At 38.8% G+C, this 22672-nt stretch overlaps 1 protein-coding gene across 1 annotated transcript; it reads right to left on the bottom strand.

Moving 5' to 3' along the window:
- Nucleotides 1–7955: 7955 nt before the first annotated feature.
- Nucleotides 7956–12452, bottom strand: LOC147636178 (uncharacterized). The gene is made up of 6 exons (XM_086801108.1): nucleotides 11956–12452; nucleotides 10287–11531; nucleotides 9363–9578; nucleotides 8894–8959; nucleotides 8656–8721; nucleotides 7956–8365 (listed from the first exon to the last, which is right to left on the bottom strand). Exons 2-6 carry the CDS (start codon nucleotides 11370–11372, stop codon nucleotides 8183–8185), a joined length of 1617 nt encoding a protein of 538 aa, XP_086657234.1. The 5' UTR covers nucleotides 11373–11531; nucleotides 11956–12452; the 3' UTR covers nucleotides 7956–8182.
- Between the last annotated feature and the right edge of the window lie 10220 nt (nucleotides 12453–22672).

The following is a 22672-nucleotide window of genomic DNA, read 5'->3' as shown; positions in this document are numbered from 1 at the left end:
AGGGGAGAACCTGGGCGAGGCTGTGGAGAAATGGGTGGAAGCCATGGAAGAGTATTTTGACGTCACAGGCTACAATGAGTGGAGCAAAATGGCTCTTGCCCGGCTGAAAATAGTGGAAATAGCCAGGGTAGCATGGAGGAACCACTGTGACACCAACCGTCTGGACAGAAATACTCAGTCCTGGAATGACCTAAAAACCTATCTAAGAAAGAGATTTTGTCCCCCTGGATTTTTGGAAACCAAAATGAACGAATTTTTAGAGCTAAAGCAGGAGAGCAAAACCATCGAGGAATATCACCAGGCCTTTGCTCTTCTACTTAAATATTCACCACCTCTAGATGAAGAGCAACTCATGGTGGCGAGGTTCATGCGGGGAATGAACGAACCCTTGGACACACTCGTAAAAAATGCCAAACTTGTGTCCATGGCTGAAGCAGTAAGAATGGCAAAGGATTTTGCCAAAGCCTTGTAGTAAAGGTCCTGCCAAAGCCTGCACCCTCTAACTTTAAAAGATTCCAAGCCCACGGAAGTACTTCAAACTTTTCACCCCCGAAGAGGTAGTAAGGCCCGAATCAGAATCAGGATGCAGGAAGAATTCGAAATGAAGGAAGACCCTTCCTCCAGAATACGTTCTGAGGAGCCTCACCTCTTTCAAGAAGTCAGAGGGATGAGCTCAGAACTGAAAATCGATGTTTTGGATGCCAGGGTTTTGGACACCAGTTAAAAGACTGCCCGCCGACTCCTGCCATGTCAAGGGGGACAGGGAAGTCAAGGACCCCGAATTCAGAGACCAACCCCTTCATACCAGTCTAATCAGGGTCCGTCTCGTCCAAGCCAAGGTAACCCCAGAAAAACTCCGGCTCAGCCATCTGCCTCTGTCCAGAGTAACCTTAGAACTCCTTCCCAGAACTGGGGCAACCAAAGAGAAAGAGTTCCGCCTCAAACTGCAGCAGCTAGAGTAGTCATAATTTCAGATGCAGTAGAAGAGGAAAGAGGGCAGATCTATGCTGCAATTGAAAATCGAGGGCCTAACCAGCAGTTCTTCGTCATCCATACTCCATCAGAGTATCAAGGTAAGCCTTTTAAGCTTTTGATTGATTCAGGTAGTTCTCATTCATTCATTTCCCCTAGATGCTTGCGTAAGCTAGTCTTAGAACAGAAATCAGGGAAACCTATGCAAGTTGAATTGGCTAGTGGGAAGACTCTTTTCACTCACCACCATGAGACAGATCTTATCCAATTCAATCTAGATGGTAATGTAACCGGCTATCAGTTTAAAGTCTTACCTCTAGGAGTTTTTGATGGGATCCTTGGAATGGATTGGCTCCACAAAAATCAAGCTGACATACACTGTCACAATGGAACCATTTCCTTCCATGACCTTCACGGGAACAAAGTTCAAGGAACTGGAGTTTTCGGATCCCCAGAGCCTTCAGTTAGTAAAAGCTTCTAGGTTGTTGAAAGGACTTAGGAAGAAGCAACAAATTTATGTTGTCAAAATGAACCCAATAGACTCAAAGCTTAAGTCTAAAGAACCATAATGGTTAAGTGAATTTGATGATCTATTCCCAGCAGAGCTAACAGAGATGCCTCCAATTCGGGAAGTAGATCATGTGATAGAATTAACCCCCGGAGCTCAACTAGTAGCCCTGCGCACGTACAAAATGCCAGTTCTCGAAGCCATTGAACTCAAGGAACAACTTAGACAGCTGTTAGAACAAGGGTTTGTAAGACCCAGTGTTTCACCTTGGGGTGTGCCAGTTCTCTTTCAGAAAAAGAAAGATGGAACACTTAGACTCTGTGTGGACTACAGAGATCTAAATCAGCTGCTGACAGTTAAGAATAAGTATCCTATTCCAAGAATTGATAAGCTTCTGGACAGGCTAAATGGAGCCCAGATCTTCACAAAGATAGATCTCAAATCCGGGTATTACCAGATCAGGATCAATGATCAAGATATACCAAAAGCAGCCACCCATCAATACTCGCTATGGGCATTATGAATTTACTGTCATGCCATTCGGATTAACTAATGCCCCAGCTACATTCAATCACCTAATATCCTCAGAGAATACTTGGATGATTTTGTTCTAGTTTTCTTTGATGACATTCTGATTTACTCAAAGAATGCAGTTGACCATGAGACTCATGTCTGAAAAGTTCTTGAGATTCTAAGGAAGCATCAACTCTTTGCCAAAAAGAGCAAATGCACTTTCTCTGCCGACCACGTTGAATACTTGGGCTTTCTGGTATCCAAAGATGGAATTTCTCCAGATTCCGCAAAAGTCCAAGTAGTCATAGATTGGCCGGAACCAAAGACAGTGACAGAAGTCAGAGGATTCTTGGGATTGATTGGTTGGTATAGAATTTTTATACCAAAGTATGCTCTCATAGCTTCCCCCATGACTAACCTTCTCAAAAAGATGGAATTTCTCCAGATTTCGCAAAAGTCCAAGCAGTCATAGATTGGCCGAAACCAAAGACAATGAAAGAAGTCAGAGGATTCTTGGGATTGACTGGTTGGTATAGAATTTTTATACCAAAGTATGCTCTCATAGCTTCCCCCCTGACTAACCTTCTCAAAAAGAATGCCCCATTTCAGTGGACTGCCAGGTGCCAGAGTGCTTTTGATAAGCTGAAGACCGCCTTGGTAACCAGTGTCTCGTTCTGAAGCTGCCAGATTTCTCTCTACCCTTTGAGGTAGTAACTGATGCAAGTGGTTTTGCCCTGGGAGGTGCACTCATGCAGGAAGGTCATACAGTGGCCTATGAATGTCGAAAGCTCAGAACGCATGAGAGGAATTATGCTGTCCACGACCTGGAATTACTTTCAGTAGTATATGCCTTAAAGTTGTGGAGACATTACCTACTGGGAAAAAGATTCACTTTGATGATAGATCATCAGAGCTTAAAGTGGATCTTTACTCAAAAGGACCTCAACATGTGCCAAAAGACCCTGCAAGAATTTGATTTTGAAATCAAGTACTGCCCAGGCAAAGAAAATTTGGTAGCCGATGCCCTTAGCAAAAAAGCCTCCTTGCTTACAATTACTGTAGTATCAAATCCTTTGATTATTGAAGCAAGTGAGAAGATCATGCAGGATAGATTCTTTGGCCCTATTGCTACCCTACTTATGCAGGAAAGCAAAACTCCTCAGAAGTTGAACATAGTTCAAGGGTATAGCCTGGATGATGGCATTATGTATTATAATCGCAGGCTATGCATTCCCAATGATGAGGGAACCAAGGGTCAAATTTTGAATGAAGCCCATGACAGCCTTATAGCAGGACATCCACCAGGTTTCATCAAATTTACCTACATGTTTGTAAAGAAAAACTTCTTTTGGCCTGGTTTGAAAAAGGATGTATTGAATCATGTACGTCAATGTCTGACATGCTAGAAAGTCAAAGCTAAGAGAGTAAAAATGCCTGGGAAGTTACATCCATTGGACCTCCCCCCAAGATGAAGTGGGAATGTATCAGTATGGACTTTATTACTGGATTACCTTTAGTGCAATCAGGTTACAGCTCCATTTTCGTGGTAGTTGACAGACTAACCAAAGTTGCCCATCTGATCCCAGTAAAAGAAACCTACACTGTAGTGGATGCGGCTAGAGTGTTCCTCAAAGAAATCTTCAGATTGCATGGCCTACCCAGGAGAATAGTAAGTGAACGAGATCCCAAGTTTACTTCAAGGTTCTAGACTGCATTTTTCGAAGCAGTGGGAACTTTCTTGGATCTTAGCACAGCTTATCACCCTGAGAACGACGGTCAAACTGACAACCAAGTAATCAAAGATATACTTCGAGAGCATAGAAATTAAAAATTGCTTGAATGTTAAGGGCAAGGTAAAAGCACTCACAAGTTTCTCTCCGCTCTCGGTGAAGATTCGAATGCTCCGATGCTCGATCAAAAATCCAAACTCTAGGTAATCTCCAACAAAACACAGAGTTAAACAATGTTAATCATCCTACCGGTGGATTTGCAGTCCAACCGGGCTAATTCAAAGACTCTAGTTAATGAATCAGGGTGAAGGACCCTAAGCTAAATGCGGTACCAAAAATGTTAAGGATAGTTCATACTTCTGCACATACACAAGAGAGAGAAGAAGAGAAAGGTGCATGCAAGGGTCGAATATGGTGAATGGAACTTAGCCAACCCTATGAGGGTTAACTCCCCGTCGATGTGAGGCCGCTAGGGACTCACTCCAACTTTCCTTGTGTTACCCAAAGAGAGATCCAAGGCTAGGTAATAAGCAAGAGGGAAAGAGCTATGAAGAGCTCAATCTCTACCTCATGCCAATCGTATGCAAATAAGACATGGTAGATAGCAATGAGAAGGTAGAAGAGAAGACAAGAGAGAGCACTACCATTGCTACTCACATACACCAATAATCTAAGCAAGCAAGCCACAACACAACAAGCAAACAACCAACAACTCAAAAGAGAGAGAGAGAGAGAGAAGGCAAGACTCTATTGAGACAAATGGGATTGTCCCTTTTCATATTTCATGAAATACATGAGCTCATATGTACAAAATGTACGGCTGCCCAATTACAAATGGGGGCCCAAAACTAGTCTTCCTAGTTTAACTAGCTCTATGTACATCAATTCCTTATGACCGGCATTACACAAGTCGTAAGCTCGGCCATCCCATGTCTTTTACAATAAGCGCTTAGCATGGTTACAAAAAGATGAGTTACAAAAAGGCGTAGTAGCCACACGAAAGGTCATGTTAATCGGAGTGGTTAACAACTACAGTTGTTCAATACGCAAAGATGCTTACTTTGTTTTAACAAGCAAGTCAAGTTAAGAATTGCATCAGAGACATGATATCTAGGCCATAAAACTGTCTCCGAATAAATATGGTCAAACCCAGCCATAATTAGACCCAAAAACCACATTTTCTTGGCCTAACAAACCAAAACCAACGTAAAAGAGACCAAAACGTGCAAGGGGTTGATATCAACTTTGGTGAGGTGTTATAACTCCCACATCTTATAAAAATAAAATTTGAAAACATTAAAATTACCAACTTGACCGCTCCAGGTTTTCTTTCGTTAATAAATTTGCTGATCCCCAAAGAGCAATGGAAACTCCCGTGGATGAGCTATATCACCACCAAACTGTTCCCAGACTATGCCGAACACACCCTCGGTCGCTCTTATCCTCACGGATGCCTGTAGGCACGCACACGGGAGGTATGAGCTATCAAAAATACACACCGGTGTCACACGTCTTGGCGTGAGAATCACTAGAAGTTGCCTTAATTGTTGAGCTACGTCGAAAGTGCTCCAAAAACATTGGAAATATTGATGATGCATCTAATGTGTGCTCTTTAATGGCTAATGTTGTGCAGCTTTCTCCAATACCACTTGTGTGTGTGTATACACACACACACAATGAATGTGTCCAGCTATGAATGTGTGAAGGAAGTTTTCTCTCTAACAACATTACTAGAGCACCTTTAACCGCTTGTTATTGTGTGCAATCCTTCCCTTGCAATTTGGTACACACACACACACACACACTGCTCCCAGTCATACATACACAGTGCTTGAATTGCTTGTGTGTAGTATTATTGAAGAACATAATAATGAAATTGCTAGTCTTTCATAAGCTTTAGATTTGTGTTGCTCTCCTCAATTCTTGAGTTGAGCTTGTGTGTGTAAACATACACACGCACACACACACACACACACACACACACTCTGCTAAATGCTACTCTACACAGCTGTGTGTGTAAACACACACACACACACACACACACACACACACAGGAGCTTTAGATACACTGGTAAATGCTTCTTTGCGTTGTTGAATCCTGCTCAAAACTCTTCAATACTCCTTGAATGGCTTGCTCTTATGTGTGTGGTACATACACACACACAGACAGTCAATTTTACTCCTCCCTCTTGTATACTCTCAAATCATCATATGCTTCTCTAGAGGGGTGTACTTTTAGGAAGACCTACATACAATGTGCATTCAAAGGGTATTAGAAAATACCTTTTTTTGTGAATTTTTTCTTAGTAAAATAACCCCTTTTTCTTTATAAACTTACAGTTTTTTTTTTCAAAATGTCATTTAAAACCCCCTTATGCAAGTACATTTCTGTAATTTTTCCTCTAAATCTTGGTTTAAAAAACTCTTCCTAATGAGGAATGTAGTAGACTTGCATATTTTTAAGTAAAACCCCCGAGTAGGCACATGTCACCTTCTATTTTGGCAGTGTGAGCTATGTGTGCCGTTGTGCACACATTGTGCTTGTCATCGCACACACTCGCCTCTACCACTTGGTGACTGTCTCACATGTATGCTTCTGTAGAAATCCTTCCCCTTCAAGAGTGCTGATCTAGTCTTTTTATGTGTGTGTGTTCAATTACACACATACCCAATGGCCTGCTTTCTTTAACCATTAGATAAAGCAAGCTATCTCATCTCTTATTTTCTCACTCCGAATGGTCTACAGAAAAACCATGAAGAAGGACAAGAAGTATTTCCAACCATTCAAAATAAAAATCCTAGCCAAGAGGAAGTGGAAGAAGGCCTCAAACAATAAATTTGCCCAAAAGGGCATAGCTCTGAATGGAGGGGTCGATGATGGCCCCCTCGATATTGCGGGCAGGTTGAATGATCACTCTCCGGCATGCCATCTTGGCTTGAGAAGGCCTCTTGTCTTCCCAGCCCATAGAAAGTTACAGATCAATCAGCTGAGAACCTAACCAATACAAGCCCAAGAGAAGGCCCACCAAGAGGTGATGTACCACATGGGGGCAAGAAGAACCTGGTTTTCCCACCACAACCTGGCCAGCTAAAGAAAGTATGGTTGAACTCCAGTATACCAACTGAAACCGAAAGAAGTGGGGCTAGCTGTTGATCAGGGGAGATATTGATGCCCACCCGGCATCCAAGATAATGAATTGGAATGCCCCTCGGGACCCACCAAAAGACCTCAACTAGATGCCAAGTCAGGGTGGGGCGATGAACCAACCCAAAATCTGCACGACTTGTGCCAATTGATCTACACTCCACATGCATGATAGAAGATCTCTATTGGCTCGGCAAATGGAGGATGAAATTGTCTTGTAAGAGCAAGTAATAAGGTCATTTGTTACATAAAAAAAGGTCATTGTCATCATCATCTACACTAATTGATTGCATACTACGTGTTTTTCTCCTGGTTTTACTCAATCGATTGGTTTTGCTCATTTTCTGAAGTTAAGAGCACCCCACCAACACTAGCCCAATGTGTGTGGGCGAAGCTTGAAACTCTTGTGGAAGCATTTTCGTCTTAACTTGTGCATATATGAGTTTTGAATTTATAATTAGCAATTAAAAGATAGGTTATTTTGATGGCATGAATGCACCCTTACAAAGGCCACATGCTCTTAGTGTAACAAGTCATGTGGTGTGTGTACGTGCTGAATTTTACCATATACAAAATGTAAACTTTTACATATGACAAAGTTGATTTTAGCATGTGCATAAAGTTTCACATGTGATGAAGCTGATTTTAGCATGTGTCAGGTCACATATGAGAAAGTTGAAACAAGGACATGGAGATTATGCTTCAAAAAGTGTGACAAAGTTAACACAACCACATGGTGATTAAATGATAAAATTAAAAATACTAGGAGCTCCTTGATATTAACGTGTGGATATTTTTATGTTAAATAACAATAAAAACCAACATTGCTTGATGGAGAAAGAGTAACACATGGGAGCAAAGAATACAATGTGGCATAAAAAAATAATTGGCCCTTGTTAAATGTGTTGATGATCCAGACATGCAAGTGTGAAAGTAGATATCAACACTTCCATAGGTACACATGCTATAACTGATTGATCAAGTTGATCAAAAAGTGGACTGATTTTTATGATCAACTTGCAATGCAGATTGCAGGCAGGCACCAGTAATTAGAATGACAATAATGAAATAAACAAGCAGGTTAAGAACATATGTTTTGCAATTAGAGAGACCATGCCACCTGCTAAGCTATGATTAGCTAGCAAGAATGGCCAGCTAATCATGAATAAGAAGCTTAAGTTTGTCCACAAATCCTTGCTTGCATTGGAAAAGCTGCCAGATTAGTCAGTTGCTTAGACCACCATATTCATCATGCTTAATGTGCTTAATAAAGTAGACTAAGCAACTGACTAATACTATATAATTTATGCTAATCTATTGTAAACTCATGATGCAGACTTCCTCGTCTCTCTGCATGTTGATTGCGTTATACTTGGCCACACTACTATCACACACCGTGAGTTGAGTGTTGTCCGCTTCTTCCGATTTGGACACTTCCTGCATGGCTAGCTGGTCCTCAGCTTGACTTGCTTGCCAATACTCATCATTGCTCAAAATCTGATTACAAATCAATTAACCCAAAGATTAGCAACCCTTCATTAGCAATCAGAGCAATCTAAACTTAATTATCCAACCACTCTAAACTTAATTTTCCATTGATTTATCTTGATGCAGTAAGTTAACTGTCTCTGAACTTATTTATCCACATTATAAATGCTTTGGATATGTATTTTCTTTAGAACCAAAATATTCATCCCAAAAAGATTTGTCCTTATTACTGGACTTAAGAATCCATGCCAAAAACACGTATTTAAAAAAGCAAAAACAAAAATCTGCATGAGCCTTACCCTTAATTGAAGCTGCAAATATTTCACATAATTGATTGCTTTCTCGAGCATTGTGACTAAGTCAACCTGTTGCATGATTTGAATCCATATTTAAGAAAGAAATACTCTTTATATTGTGTGTGTGTGCGCGCGCGCGCGCGCGCGCGTGTGTGAGACAGAGAGAGAGAGAATGTGAATGTTCATGTGTGTGACTGTGTGTGTGTGTGTGTAACAGTGAAAATTTGATGGGTATTTGTACCTTGGACCCATTCGGCACTAGCTCTTGTAGGACCTTGAGACGTGCGTTAATACGCTCCCTGCGATTCTGTAATATAAATTAAACAGGCAGGTGAATAATCCCTGCCTTACTTAGTTCTAAAACAATAATAATAATCTCTCCCCAAGTCATCATCTAGAAACATCGAAGAGTATTACCGTGATGATGTGAAACACTTCACTCAATTCGTGAAATCAGAAACAATTAAGAAATTAAGAATCTGAGGTTAATTACGTAACCTGAACATAATCGAATGTTTAATATTACAGATTCACAGTTCGAAGGCAAAATAGAGGCTTGATTTTGGATGAGATCATCAGATCAGCTATTAAAATCGTGGATTATATCACACAACAGCTACAGGTAGATAATGCACAGATGATTAAGAGGGTCATTAGGAAGAAATTAAGCAAATAATTTTGGCGATATTGAGGGAGGTTGATTGATTTACCCTAGCTGCAAGCGTTTGAGGGTCATTGGCTGTTCCTTGTCTGGCCCTTGGTTTCAGATTGGTGTTCAAGGCTGGACCTAGTGGGTTGCGTGATTTCCCACCCTTGGAAGAACTAGAATTGGAGCCAGCGCCATTAATATAACTGTCACTAATGATCAACGATGCGCCGGTGCTGTTTGATTGCTTCACATTGTTAGAATCTGTCACATGCGACCCCTGCATTACATCACCAAGACAACACTTGATAAGTTCAATAAAATCAATAAGATGATTTATCTTATGATTGATGATCATATCAATATGCCATTTGACTATTTAATTATATGGTTTATCTTATGATTGATTATCATAAGATAAACCATTTTACTATTTAATTATATGGTTTATCTTATGATTGATGATCATATCAATATGCCATTTGACTATTTAATTATATGGTTTTAAGACCAAATGCACCTAATGATGTTTATATGTGACTGAATTATTAATATTTTTAACTGATTAATTACATGCAATGACCTAACAATTACTATCATCCATTACATGCATGCACATACGTACATACGTGTGTGTGTGTGTGTGTCTAAATGTAAAAATGTGTGTGCACACGCGGGAATGGGCGCTTATGCATGCATGCACATATGTACATACATGTGTGTGCATGCGGGAGTGGGCGCTTGTGTGTACATACATACATAATATGTGCAATGTCTCTCTATGATCTCTCTCTCTCTCTCTCACAGTACACACACACACACACACACACACACACACAAACACACATGTATTTGTATAAAGCATCAAAAAGTACTACTTGGAGCTGAATTCAAAGATTTCACTAAAGATTATGCCCTTCATGAGTCTGCATAATTCCACTCAGCATAATTCAACTAATCAACTTATGCATTTACGAAGCTTGCTTACCAGGTGAGCCCTTTTGGAGTTTGCCATGTAACCAGAGTTGCAGCCACCAAAAGGTCTCTTCTTTGATTCTGTCTGCAGATGAGTAGCCTTGTTCTTCCTACCATCATCAACAGTGGTAACATGTCCTCCTTTGCCGGCATCATTAACTAAAGGGCCAGTTACTGCTAAATCTTCTCCTAATCTGCTTCCAAGTGCCCAGCTGCAGCTGTGATTGGAGACTTTCTTAGCTCTAATCATCTCATTATCCTCCTTAATTACTGTTGCACATGAGAGACCTGTGCTCTTGGTGTGATCCAGTGAAGGTCTAGAGGGATCAGTGGCTGCACTGCTCTCCTGACCCCATATTGTAGAAGTGGGGTTGTTCTCAAAGATATGCACCACATTTGTATCATGATCATGTTGATTAGTACATAAACTACCTTGCCCCATTGGATAATCTATACATCCCTCCATAGGAGCCAGTAACTGCTGCTTAAAAAAAACCTTATCGCCACGACTGAGAGCTGATAAATAGGGGCTCGTATTGAGATTAACCTCTCCAAATTCTCCTTGAAATCCTGGTAAACCTTTCTCAGGTGCAGCAATTAGGGATTCTTCTAGAGGTAAATTGGATGTAACTGAAGTGGGGATTAAGTTAGGGTCAGTATAATTAGATGCTGCTTGAATGTGCTGTAGATTAAGTATATCCTCTGCTGTTGAAAATCTAAGCTCTGGGTAAATTGCATTAGTGTTAGTTATGGGTTGGATTGCTGGTGAAGAAAGGGCCTCTTGCCAAGATCTGCGTTTAATTTTGCTAGGGAGATGCTGTAAGAAAGATGAGTTAGAAATCTCACTGTATTGCTGCTTAGTGCATAACCCCAAGGAATTAGCACTAACAGAGTCATTAAGCGCAGGGATTAAGGCGGTGGCAGGCTGCAAGAGAGTGGTTTCATCCATTCCTTCTGCTTGATCAGGCGAAAGCAGCCCAGTATAATGAGTTTTAGGGAAGATTAGGCCTGCCTCCATAGCTGAATGATCTGAGATCAAGTGGTAATTATTGTATGGAAAGTAGCCATGTGACATTGCAATCTCTTGAAGAAACTCCATTATACTGATCTTAACCCTGGTTTTGCAGATAACGATTTTCTTTAAAAAAATTGTAGGGGCAGAAAGGAAAGTTTGAAACTTGTACTCTAATTTTACATCTAACGCTCACACATTCGAGCTCATGCAACATCGCTCCCTTATAACTCTTGCAGCCTGCAGCTGCAAAAATTTGCTGAAAGTTTTCAGAAAAAGGACCCAAAGTAAAGAAAAGGCAGCATAATCTAAATCATTGTAATAAGTAATTAAATTTGAGAAAGCTTATTAGGTTAATTAGTGTATTCTATCATTATAAGCTCACAAACCTTTGTGCATCTATCATGATCATAAGCTCAATATACAACTTTATGCAATCTTCTTATCCTAAGATGAGGGGGACCATCCTCATATAAGAAATAAATGTAAATTTGAAGCAAGGATATGATATATATAATGTCTACCTTTAATCAGATATGGTAGTGATAGTTTCGGAAAACCAAAAAGAATCTATTAGAAACTATGTGAAGTATATTGTGCAAAATACAACTTGTGCTGAATACATGCAGGCTTAATTTCAAATTTCTATTTAGCTAAAAAATTTATGTACCTTTCTCACATGATTTGCCATTTCCAAGATTGCAGGTGCCAGCACCCTAATTGGAGGTACTGCTTCAATACTAATCAAATGAGGGTGGAATATTAAGGACTGCTGCAATTACCAGCTTTGATTAAATATGGAGCAGGCTCAAGAAGCTGAGGAGGTTCACTGGCAGTAGAGGAAAGGGATTTCCAAGGGGGGCTCAGGAAAGCAGCCCAAGGAAAGCATGTTGGGATGAGCAAGAGAGATCAGGAGCAGAACATGGATGGGAATGGAGGCCTCGGAAAGCAGCACTGCAAGCCACTACTGTGATCAGAATGGAGCCCTGATCAGGATTAAGCACTGCAGAATGAAGGCGCCCAATTTGTTTGAAGAGCTAGCAGATCAGAAAGAGAGGATTTGGGCAGCAAGCTGGGCTTATGAGAGATGGGTGGATGCAAGCTTTAAAAGGTGGGATTTGATCCTGTCACAATATATATATTGAAGAAGATCAACTTAGCTCTCTTAGAAAATCAATAAGTCCTTAATACTATACTTAAATTATGCCTCAATCTTGCTTTTCTAACTAATTAATACGTTCATATCTAGTTTGTCTGCCTGCCTCTCAACTAGCAGGCACGCGTAATCAATATCATTAAGTAAATTTGTAGCTTGTATTATTATTACTATTTTTTTTTAATATCTACGTAAAATGTATTTAAAAATTTGAAAGAAGAATTTTTAAAAGAAGTCGCAAAATTTTCTAAATAAGGCAATTTTTTATTTTTCCCTTCATTCTCCTAGACTTTGAAAGGCCACTTCAATGTTGGGAATACGTCACCCTTGTACTAAGAATCTATCTATACCACAATATATATCTTCTATACTCACTATATTCTTGATTTAGAGTTCCAACTTAATCTCTACATCCATGATCCAATGTAAGGCCCCTTTTCCACGCTTCCATTAACTTGTCCAACTTAATCTCTACATCCATGATCCAATGTAAGGCCCCTTTTCCACGCTTCCATTAACTTGTCCACTGTGTTAGAAAAAGACCCTACCTTCTAGAAAGGACCCTACCTTCGTGGAATTTGCAGTCCTTCCCTGTAGTTTTCACGATTCCAATTTAGAAAAGCCAATTGTAATTTTGTCTAGCCTTGAATTTAACGATTCAATTTTTTTTGTTATATAATAGGTTAACTTATGCATTTTTTTCAATAAAAACTAATAGAGCTTGTAGGTCATCCTTTTTTTCATTGGTTACGAAAAAAAATTCATTTCTTGCACTGCTCGTGTCAATAGACCTAGCCAAGCAAAATGCTTGTGTCAACAAACCTAGCCAAGCAAAATGCTAATTGTGAATTGTGCCAAAATTGGCACAATTAACTTTCCTTTGTGAAACTTGGTCGTACATGCCACTGCGACTTCACCTTATGCACACGGGATCGTGCAAGAAAAGTTGGTGTTCTATGCACACGGCCCAATTATCATGAGAAAGCATTTGAAGTTTTTAACGCGCTTACCTTCATTCAATGGGCTCCAAACCGAGTGGCGGTGTACCCAAGCTATGGGTGTGGGTTTGAACCCTAGAACAACCTTCTTGTACAAAAATGTTGCAAATTTTTAATTAAATCTTACCCTTAGCTTCATTACTTTATCTAATTCTCAATCCCATTATAATTCATCTAGTTCTCAACAGCCAAAGACTAGATAAGGGAGTTAACGCGTGAGAGATATTCTTGTGTCACGAACCCTCAAAAAAGTTATCTTGGAGCATTTTCATAACAAATATTAAGGTTTTGCATTATAACTTAAAGTTTAGTATGCTAATGAAATCCTCTAGCTTTAGCAACAAATCATGTACAAGGTACACACATGGTCCCAAAGATGTGGTTATAAAGTATACCCTGCTGCTAGCCCGCTTCTTTGTCTCTCCCCCTTTCTATTCATACACGAAAATAGGGCAAGTGTAATATGTTTCTATGAGAAGTTGGAGGCAGTTTCTTCTCAAATAGGGTTATGCTAGGAAGTCCACCTCTCTCTCTCTCTCTCTCTCTCTCTCTCTCTCTCTCTCTCTCTCTCTCTCTCTCTCTCTCTCTCTCTCTCTCTCTCTCTCTCTCATACATGGTCATACATAGGGTGAAGCTCAAACATTAGAGTTTCCTTCTCCCTCTTCTCATAGAGGGCCAATCAAGGTAAAAATTGGAGGCCGTATAAATACAGTTGGCAAATGTATTTCATATATTCATGAACTCAAAGTTATAGAATCATTGGGAAAATTTTCATCATTTATGTTCACATGTAGGGCAATTATTATAAATTTTTCGTCTAATGTGCTGACATGTAGGGAAATTTTAGCAGATTTATTTATGTGACTCATTTAAAACTAGTCATTTTGTAAAATTTCTTAATCACTAAATATTTTCATGTAGTCTAGCAGTTTTTTTGGAGACCCCTTTCAAAAAAAGTCATTGGGAAAACTTTAGCTACTTTATTTTCCTTGGAACCAAGCTGAATCATGATAAATATAGTAGAGGTGAGTCTCTCTCTCTCTCTCTCTCTCTCTCTCTCTCTCTCTCTCTCTCTCTCTCTCTCTCTCTCTCTCTCTCTCTCTCTCTCTCTCTCTCTCTCTCTCTTATAGAGCAAAGCTTGAGGGTCTTGGGCTCACACGGATGGGGGCATAGGAAGGGTAGGAAAGTTGAATCGTTAGAAAAAGTTATAGGGGAAACATCAAGCCTTGCAATAACTCTCACTAGTTATGGACCTTGCAATAACCCTCAGTGTAACCCTCGCTAGCTATGGGCCTCACAATAACCCTCGATATAACCCTTTCTACAAGCCTTGCAAACAATATTTCCTATCCCTTTTAATGCTATATATGTATTGAAGTTGAAAATAATTATTTTCATGATTGATAGTTAAGATCATGAATTTTAGGAAAATTTACATTAGGATTAAAAAGTACTAATTCAATGGTGTGCAAAATTTTGACAATTTGCAATGGAAAATGTCATGTTCATGAGTACTCATCCAGAGGATGATTATTGGCATCTTGTGCCAAATCTTAAGAAATCATAAGATCTATCTCAAGATTTGTAGCTATTGATAGTTCTATAATGGATGTAGACGAACTCGGCATTGAATTTTCATCGTATAAATTATTTTGAATATCATTTTCATGGTCCTCTACTTTCAATGTGGGTCATCATCAAGGTTTTTTGTAGCTTCATCATGATTTTGGATGTTGACTTGATGCATGATCAAGTCCTCAATTACCATAGCCACCAATTATATATTTGTATGCCATGCCCTCAAGCTCCTAATCTTCTTATAGTTATTTTTACAATATTGGTTTACTCCTCGAAGTAGCTTGTATTATGATCTAGATGGAAATGACTTATAGACAATCATATACAAATGGAATTATTACATATTGCAGCTAGTACATTGATGACAAGAAATTACCAAATATGTATCACACTTATGCGAACACTCTTCATCAATACCCAACTCAAAAGTGTCATACCAGTATGCTTGATGCTCCCGTTGGATGCCATCATTTACATGGGCATGGTATTCTCTCTCAATGGCACGCTTGACTCCCTAAGGCCACAGAGATGTTATCCTAGTCTGCAAAACAAATTGAGCATGGTAATAAAAGCATTGGTAGCTTAACCAATAGAATTGATGTGATTGGCATAAGCATGGGCACCCTCGTAATAATCACCTTTGTAAAAAGTGAGGGTTATTTTAAGGGTACCTATTATTCCTCGTAAATAAGCCTCACAATAATAGGTACTAGTGAGGCTTATAATAATCCAAGAGCTTTAGGAGGACAAATACTATAGTAATACATGGGCATGGGAGGGCAATATACTTACGAGAAAAACTATGTCAATCCCAAAAGGCACCATAATAATCCTCACAATAAGCAAGGGTTAGTTATATTTTGTGTCCTCATAATAAGCGTCGAGGGGTTATTGCATAGGAGCCTCACAAATAACACAGATGAATGGCTATCTTCGAAGCCTATTATGAGGTTGTCTGATGCTATAACAAAAAAAAAAAGACAAAATAGGAGTTATTGCCACATTCTACCCAAAGTTTTTAATGATAGAGATAGCAAGTAGGAAAAAGCTTAATGTAAACCTAAATATTAAAGTGTTAGAAAAGCATTTGCTCAATGGTCCACCCTCTTGATGTTTCTGTGGGTGACGGATGTGCTCTATTTTGTATGGCTCCCTTTATGAGAAGTAGCCATTGTGGTGAGCACCTAGGCACCGACAGTTCCTAGTGTAGACATTGGATGTTGTCCAAGTGTGGCCAGATGGTTAGGAGACGGTTTATGTAGACTTAGCACTCTGCCAGGTAGGATGCATGCTTGTGTGGGCTATGTCACCATATTAGTGAGTGTTGGACAAAAAACCGAGGGCACACTATTCTTGGGTTACGAGGCTCGTTTGAGGGTCTAAACGGATGGTCGTAGTAGGAGCTGCACAAAGTAGGGTCCTTGATGTAGGCTAACTTATGGTCCCAGTTGGATGATGTGGTCGTCGGTTGGTCATTTTGGATGGGTTGGCCGACGTGGCCGACCTACATCCTTGTCGACCCTGGGTACTATATATAGACTCATTTAGAAACCTTAGTGCATCATCGAGTTCATTGTGTTTTAGCACTCCGTTCAGAGTCCTGTCTAGATTGCCATCAAAGCTCCTTACCTGGAGCACATGGGTGGGCGGATACTATCAGTATATAATCAAGTTTTTGTAAGCATTAATATTGTTTACTCTCCACTTCTTTCTGCAATTTAGTGCTTTATATTGTGTTGATCCAACTTTCACTATTGTGTATTCTTACATAAAGTCAATACATAAAGTACACATTTTACCAAAAAAGGATTAATATTAAACTATTTGGGCTCTCTGAAAGCCCTTACATACAAGTATGGGTCTCTTAGAGCCATTACATACATACAAGCATGGAGATAAAAAAATGCCACTATTATTGTGGACAAGTTGTGTATATTATCTATTAAGCATGTTGCACAGCTTGAGTGTTCACAAAGATAACCTATAAAGCTAAGGCAATTTTAGACTAGTTTTATTGTCATCATCCCCAACTCCCTCCTCTTCATTAGATTTGTGAGGTTCTTGTTGAGACCACTTTACATTAGATCTACAACATGAAACAATGACAAATTTACAATAAGCAACTTGTTAGCCTTCAGGTTAATTTATAAAATTGAAGAAGAAGAATTACCATTACTTGGAGGACATGTCAGGTAACATATTACCAAAAGTAAGCTCTCTTTTGTTGCCAAACTCTCCTAAGCATTAAAAGGGACTCATTTTTTTTAAATCTTGGTCTTCTTAGTCTCCACACTTTGAATCTTGATCTTACTCCTAGTAATGCTTCAGACTCGAAATGACTCTTTTGAGAAATTAGAAGGGACTATTGTTTTCATGTTCGTCTTCTTCTTGTCTTCTTAGTCTCCACTTTGAAGGGACTATTATTTTTTATTTTTGTCTTTAAGCTTAATCTCCACTTTGAAGCTTGTTCTTACTTCCAATGCTCAAGTGAAATCAATCACTCCAAATGCTTAAGAGAGGTTTTGAGCTTACAAAACAGTCTAAGGAAGCTTAGTGAATCTGTGCTTATGAAGCTTGTCATTTTTCTTTCTCTTTAAAAAGAAGAGAAAAAAGATCTAAAACCCTTAAAAATCTAATTGCTTCAAAAGAACATTATTTGAAAAGTAAAATGAAAAAAATAAGATAAGCATTTTAAAAAATAAAAAGAGAAAAAAGGTAATAAGTTATAGCTTGGTACGATGTATGCTTGTTTATAGCATGCTTTATTATCCATGTTCTTGCTTTTTTCTATTTTCCATGCTTAATTTTTCTTTTCAATGGTGTTCTACATATGAATCTTGCCTCCAATAGGCTACAAAAATTTTATGTCCATTTTGCCACCTATTGGAGGTCACATCCTTTTGAAAGACACTACTATTGAGGCTCCAATAAGGTATATACTTGGTATAAGGATGGAGGTAACATCCTTCTGCAAGATACTCCTATTGAGGCTCCAATAAGGTATATAATGATGGAAAAGCGTATGTTTGTTTATATTCTTTATAGATTGCTTTATCATCCATGGTCTTTCTTTTCTTTTTTCCATGCTTGATTTTTTCTCTTCAATGGTGTTCTACACACAGATCTTGCCTCCTATAGGCTACTTTTATTTCTAAGTCCATTTTGCCACATATTGGAGGCAATATCATTCTAACACTACTATCGAGGCTAGAACTAGAAACCTTCCAATATTCTTTGGTTAGGAAGCTTTTTATTTCTTTATCCTCTTCTCTAGAAAGAAGAGAATAAAATAAATCAAAAATCCTAAAATCATGCATGAGTCACTCTTACTAATGCATAAGCTCTATCACAGTTGCTCTTTATACACAAAGCTCTTATGTAAGATCTTCATATATAAAGAGTGTTTGCATATAAGACGTTATGCACGAAGTTTCTCTTTGTCTCTTCTTCTTCATCATCTTGTTATACATCTTGTTAAACATAAGAAGAAGAAACTATACTGCTTCTTCTTCTTCATCTTGTTATACATTACAAGAAGAAGAGGAAGAAACTATACTCCTTCTTATGTATGAGAAGAAGAGGAAGAAACTATACTTCTTCTTCTTCTTATGTATGAGAAGAAAATGAAGAAGCTATACGTCTTCTTCTTATTCCTCTTGATCTTGTTTTTCTTCTTCTTTATGTAAAAGAAGAAGAAGATTTAATTTTCTCAGAGGAATAACAAGAAGTCTCTCTTCTTCCCCCTCATCTTCTTATGTATTAGAAGAGGAGGATGAAGAATCATCATCGTCTTCTTCTAATGTATAAGCAAAAGAAGAGGACGAGAAAGAAGAGGACGAAGCAATTATTCTTATTTTTTCCTTAGAGCGTCTTGAAAAAAATGGATGGCAAAGCGGAAGATCATTGTTACCAATTTGCTAGTATCACGAGACTGACTAAATATGGATGACACTCAAACCTTTGATATGCATTCTTTGGGTATATATTTATACACTTTTATGGCCATATGGGTATGTATCCATATCTACACAAGTTAAGCGCACTACTTCCTTCATGAGGGAATAGGACCATGGATTTTTTTTTTCCATCCTTCCTAACCCCTTAACCATCATTTGAATCCCAAACTAGTGACACACACCTTGCCTTTTGGGATGGTGTTTGACCGGCCTTTGGTAGTGGTTTTCTTTATGCTTAATTGCTTGTAATTATAAAAAATGTGAATGTTAAAGGCCCTTCTTCTTCTTCTTCTTCTTCTTCTTCTTCTTCTTCTTCTTCTTCTTCTCTCTCTCTCTCTCTCTCTCTCTCTCTCTCTCTCTCTCTCTCTCTCTAAAAAAGTGAACAATCGATCTTTTATCTTGATTTTCTCTTTTGTCCGTTTTCAAACTAAAAAATAATTCTTTCAATATTTTCCTCTCTCTCTCTCTCTCTCTCTCTCTCTCTCTCTCTCTGCATTGAAAATTCATACTTATGAAAAATCTTCTGTTTCTTGTAATGGCAGAAAAAAACCGTCGTTGAGTGCAATTTTGTCGATGTGATTTTAAAAAAACAGACGAAATTCTGATTGACCTAATTATTGTAGTGTTTAAATCGGTTGATGTGTGTGATTTGGATAGAGAAAGGGGCTAAGGTTAAGACTTTTCCTTATTTTGAATTGGTAATAAAATTGTTTTTTTTCCAAATATGAAAAGCTCGTTGTACAATTGTTTTTTTTTTCAAACACTCAAGTTCTCTGTAGTCAACAATTGTAGGCGGCAGCTCCTTGTAGAGAAGTTCAGAGAAAACCTGCAAAAACTATATACAATGCATCTGAAAGCATTTTAATTTTGCTATAGACTTTATTTTCTCATTTTTAAGAAAAAAGCTGTAAAAAATTTCCTGTACCTTCGAAAAAGAAAAAAAAAGAAAAAGCTGTAAAATTTAAGACATTTTGGTTATATTTGAGCTCAGAGGTCTGCAATAATTTTAAAAAAACCTTTGCAGCTCTTTATTTTAATGAAGCATTAAAAACAAAAACAAAAAAAACTTTAAAATTTTCAAGGGTTGAAACTTTTAAAAACAAAAGCGGTAAGATTATATTACAAATGGGGGGTTATAAAAAGCATTTTATCCAAGAAGCTTAACTTTGGTAATGTTTTTCTACAATTTTCTGCAACTAAAATTCACTGGAATATATATTGTGGGATGGAAAAGGCAGAAAATTGGACAGAAATTGAAGAGGACCTTCCTCATGGGAACCTGTAACCTTTCCTTTTTATAATATATTCAGCTGTTTTAACTAAAAAATAAAAAAAATTAAAAAAAAAAGAAAATTGGACAGAAATTGAAGAGGAAATTAGGCGTCCAGCTTGTCCCCCCGCCTAACTTGCTGCACGTCCCAGCGACTGCGTTTACTGCGAATTTGCCTTTCTAGGCCCGACCACCCGCTCAGATCTTGCTCCCCTCCTACATCGCAATTTGCAAAAAAGGAAAAAAGGGAAAAAAGACCATCATAAAATTCCAATAAATAAGTACCCAAAAAAACACATTATTCCGTCCGCACTGCGCAGAGATTGAAAAAAAAAAATTAAAAATTAAAAAAGATAAAATTTATACTACATATCAATAATTTAGAAAAATAGGGTCGCTGTGGGTACCCCCAGATTTGGCCCTTCTCGTATGTAAGTGGCCAAATTTAGGGCCCCCCACGTACGCCTCATATGCGTGGCCACGTCACCTGACTCCACCTCATCACAGCCCCGCCAAGTCTGGTTATCTTTATGAACTCGCGCACGTTTCTCCGCGCATGCTGCAGCTTTGTTCTTTTAAAATCCAACATCTTGGCTTCTACCACATTAATACATATTCTAGCTTAATCTAATATCAGATCAATTTCCCCCAATTTTAACCTCCCGAATCTAGAATTTTAAAATAAATTTAAAGAATTAAAAATTTGATACCTTTGGTACCGTGTCGACATTTTTTCCCAAAGAATAAAAACACGCCCTTGCGGCTGCTCCAACTTCTGATTTTTTCAAATTTCACAATTTGGAAGATTCTTGGACGTCAGCCTAGGAACAAATTTGAATGGATTACTAATGTTAACAATGGGTAATATGGTTCTCTAGTGTAATAAGTTTTGTTCTCTACGTGGAGCTATTTAGCCTTTGATAGCATGGTTTGAGTTGTAACTGTGAATGATGATCACCGCCAAATAAGGTAGAATTACGCTTAAGATTTGAGCTTGAGTTGATCTGACACGTGTGTGTGAGCATGGACAGTCAACGATGCCGGTGGTTTCCACGTTACAACTTACAACCGTCCTGAACTCGGCTGGAGCTCATCAAAGTCAAAAAGTGTGTCAAATCAGCAGCCTCGTGCTGCAAAGTGGAAGACAAGTGGCAAGCAATGTTCGAAAAAAAAGCATTTTCTCCAAAGTGGAAAACCTTCATCTAAAAATTGAGAAATTATTTATAACTAGTGGCTTGACCCGTCCTTGACGGGCAAGAGTACTCTTATTTGTCGATCACAAATCAGTGCAGTAGAGAGAGGTGTTGCTCTCTAGAGTCCCAAGATCACAGGTCAAGCCCTCATTGTTGCGAAAGCGATGGCACGCAGCACGGGTGTGTTTTTTTTCTTACTTTCTAATTCCAAACAATTTTTAATGCACTCAAGGCTAGTTTATTAACCTCATCCCCTCTAGATTTCGTGGTGCAAGTATAGCACGGTCTTTAAAGAAGCATCCATATTCCTCCACCCTCTGCTGCAGATCTTTGTATACCCATTCTACTAAACTCAAAATGGAGTTCCCATGGATCAACATTCGTGGTGGTATTACCACTCTGCCTTCATTGTTTGGATGGCCTATAGAGCCGTCTCCAATTTGTAATGCCCATTTGACAAATTCTTGTTCCGTATAATCATAAGAATTGTGTCTAACCCACATGTTTTGGGCAAGCTTTAGAACTTTCACATATCTCCAAATATATGACCGGCATAATGTTGCATCAACAATGTCCTCACACGATCCCTTTCGCACAACTGGTAAGATTTACCTGATGTCACCACCAAAGAGCATAACTTTCCCACCAAACACTGAATCACTCTGCATAATGTCTTTCAATGTCCTGTCCAGTGCTTCATATCCGTACGGATGCATCATTGGAGCCTCATCCCAAATAATTAACCTTGCAAGCTTCAACACCTCCGCTAATGGGCTGTTAGCTTTAATTCCACATGTGCTAGAAGCATTGAGCACCAATGGAATTTTAAAACGTGAGTACGTTGTACGACCATTTGAAAGCAACAATGCAGCTATTCCAAATGATACGCATGCCAATGCAACTTGATTCTCTCCACGTAATCGTGTGACAGCAAGGCATTATAAAGTTAGGTTTTGCCTGATCCACCTGGTCCATCAAGGAAAAAAACACCACCCTGGTTCAAAGAAACATCCTCAAGGATAGTGTCAAATGCTCTTGATTGACAACTATTTAGACTCCTTTCCATGGAAACGGACAAATCAGCCTGCTGAACAAAATCAAACATCGTCTCTTCTATCAGCAAACCATTGTTGACACTGGCAACACTTGATCTATTTGAAACAGGCAACCCTTCAAAATCATGCAACCGCTTTCCATACTGTTGTAAGAGGTCTTGCATTTGCAACAGAGCTTGAT

This window comes from Cibotium barometz, chromosome 8 (assembly GCF_041138505.1).
Source record: "Cibotium barometz isolate CiBa-2024 chromosome 8, ASM4113850v1, whole genome shotgun sequence".
Taxonomy (NCBI): domain Eukaryota; kingdom Viridiplantae; phylum Streptophyta; class Polypodiopsida; order Cyatheales; family Cibotiaceae; genus Cibotium; species Cibotium barometz.
This window is presented reverse-complemented; position numbering and strand designations above follow the sequence as displayed.

Excerpts from the sequence above, each read along its gene's own strand:
- LOC147636178 (XM_086801108.1), bottom strand. The coding sequence starts at position 11,372 with ATGGAGTTTCTTCAAGAGATTGCAATGTCACATGGCTACTTTCCATAC. Across the intron at positions 9,579-10,286 it reads ACTCCAAAAGGGCTCACCTG|GGGTCGCATGTGACAGATTC; the intron begins GTAAGCAAGCTT and ends GATGTAATGCAG. Across the intron at positions 8,960-9,362 it reads CTCAAACGCTTGCAGCTAGG|AATCGCAGGGAGCGTATTAA; the intron begins GTAAATCAATCA and ends TTTATATTACAG.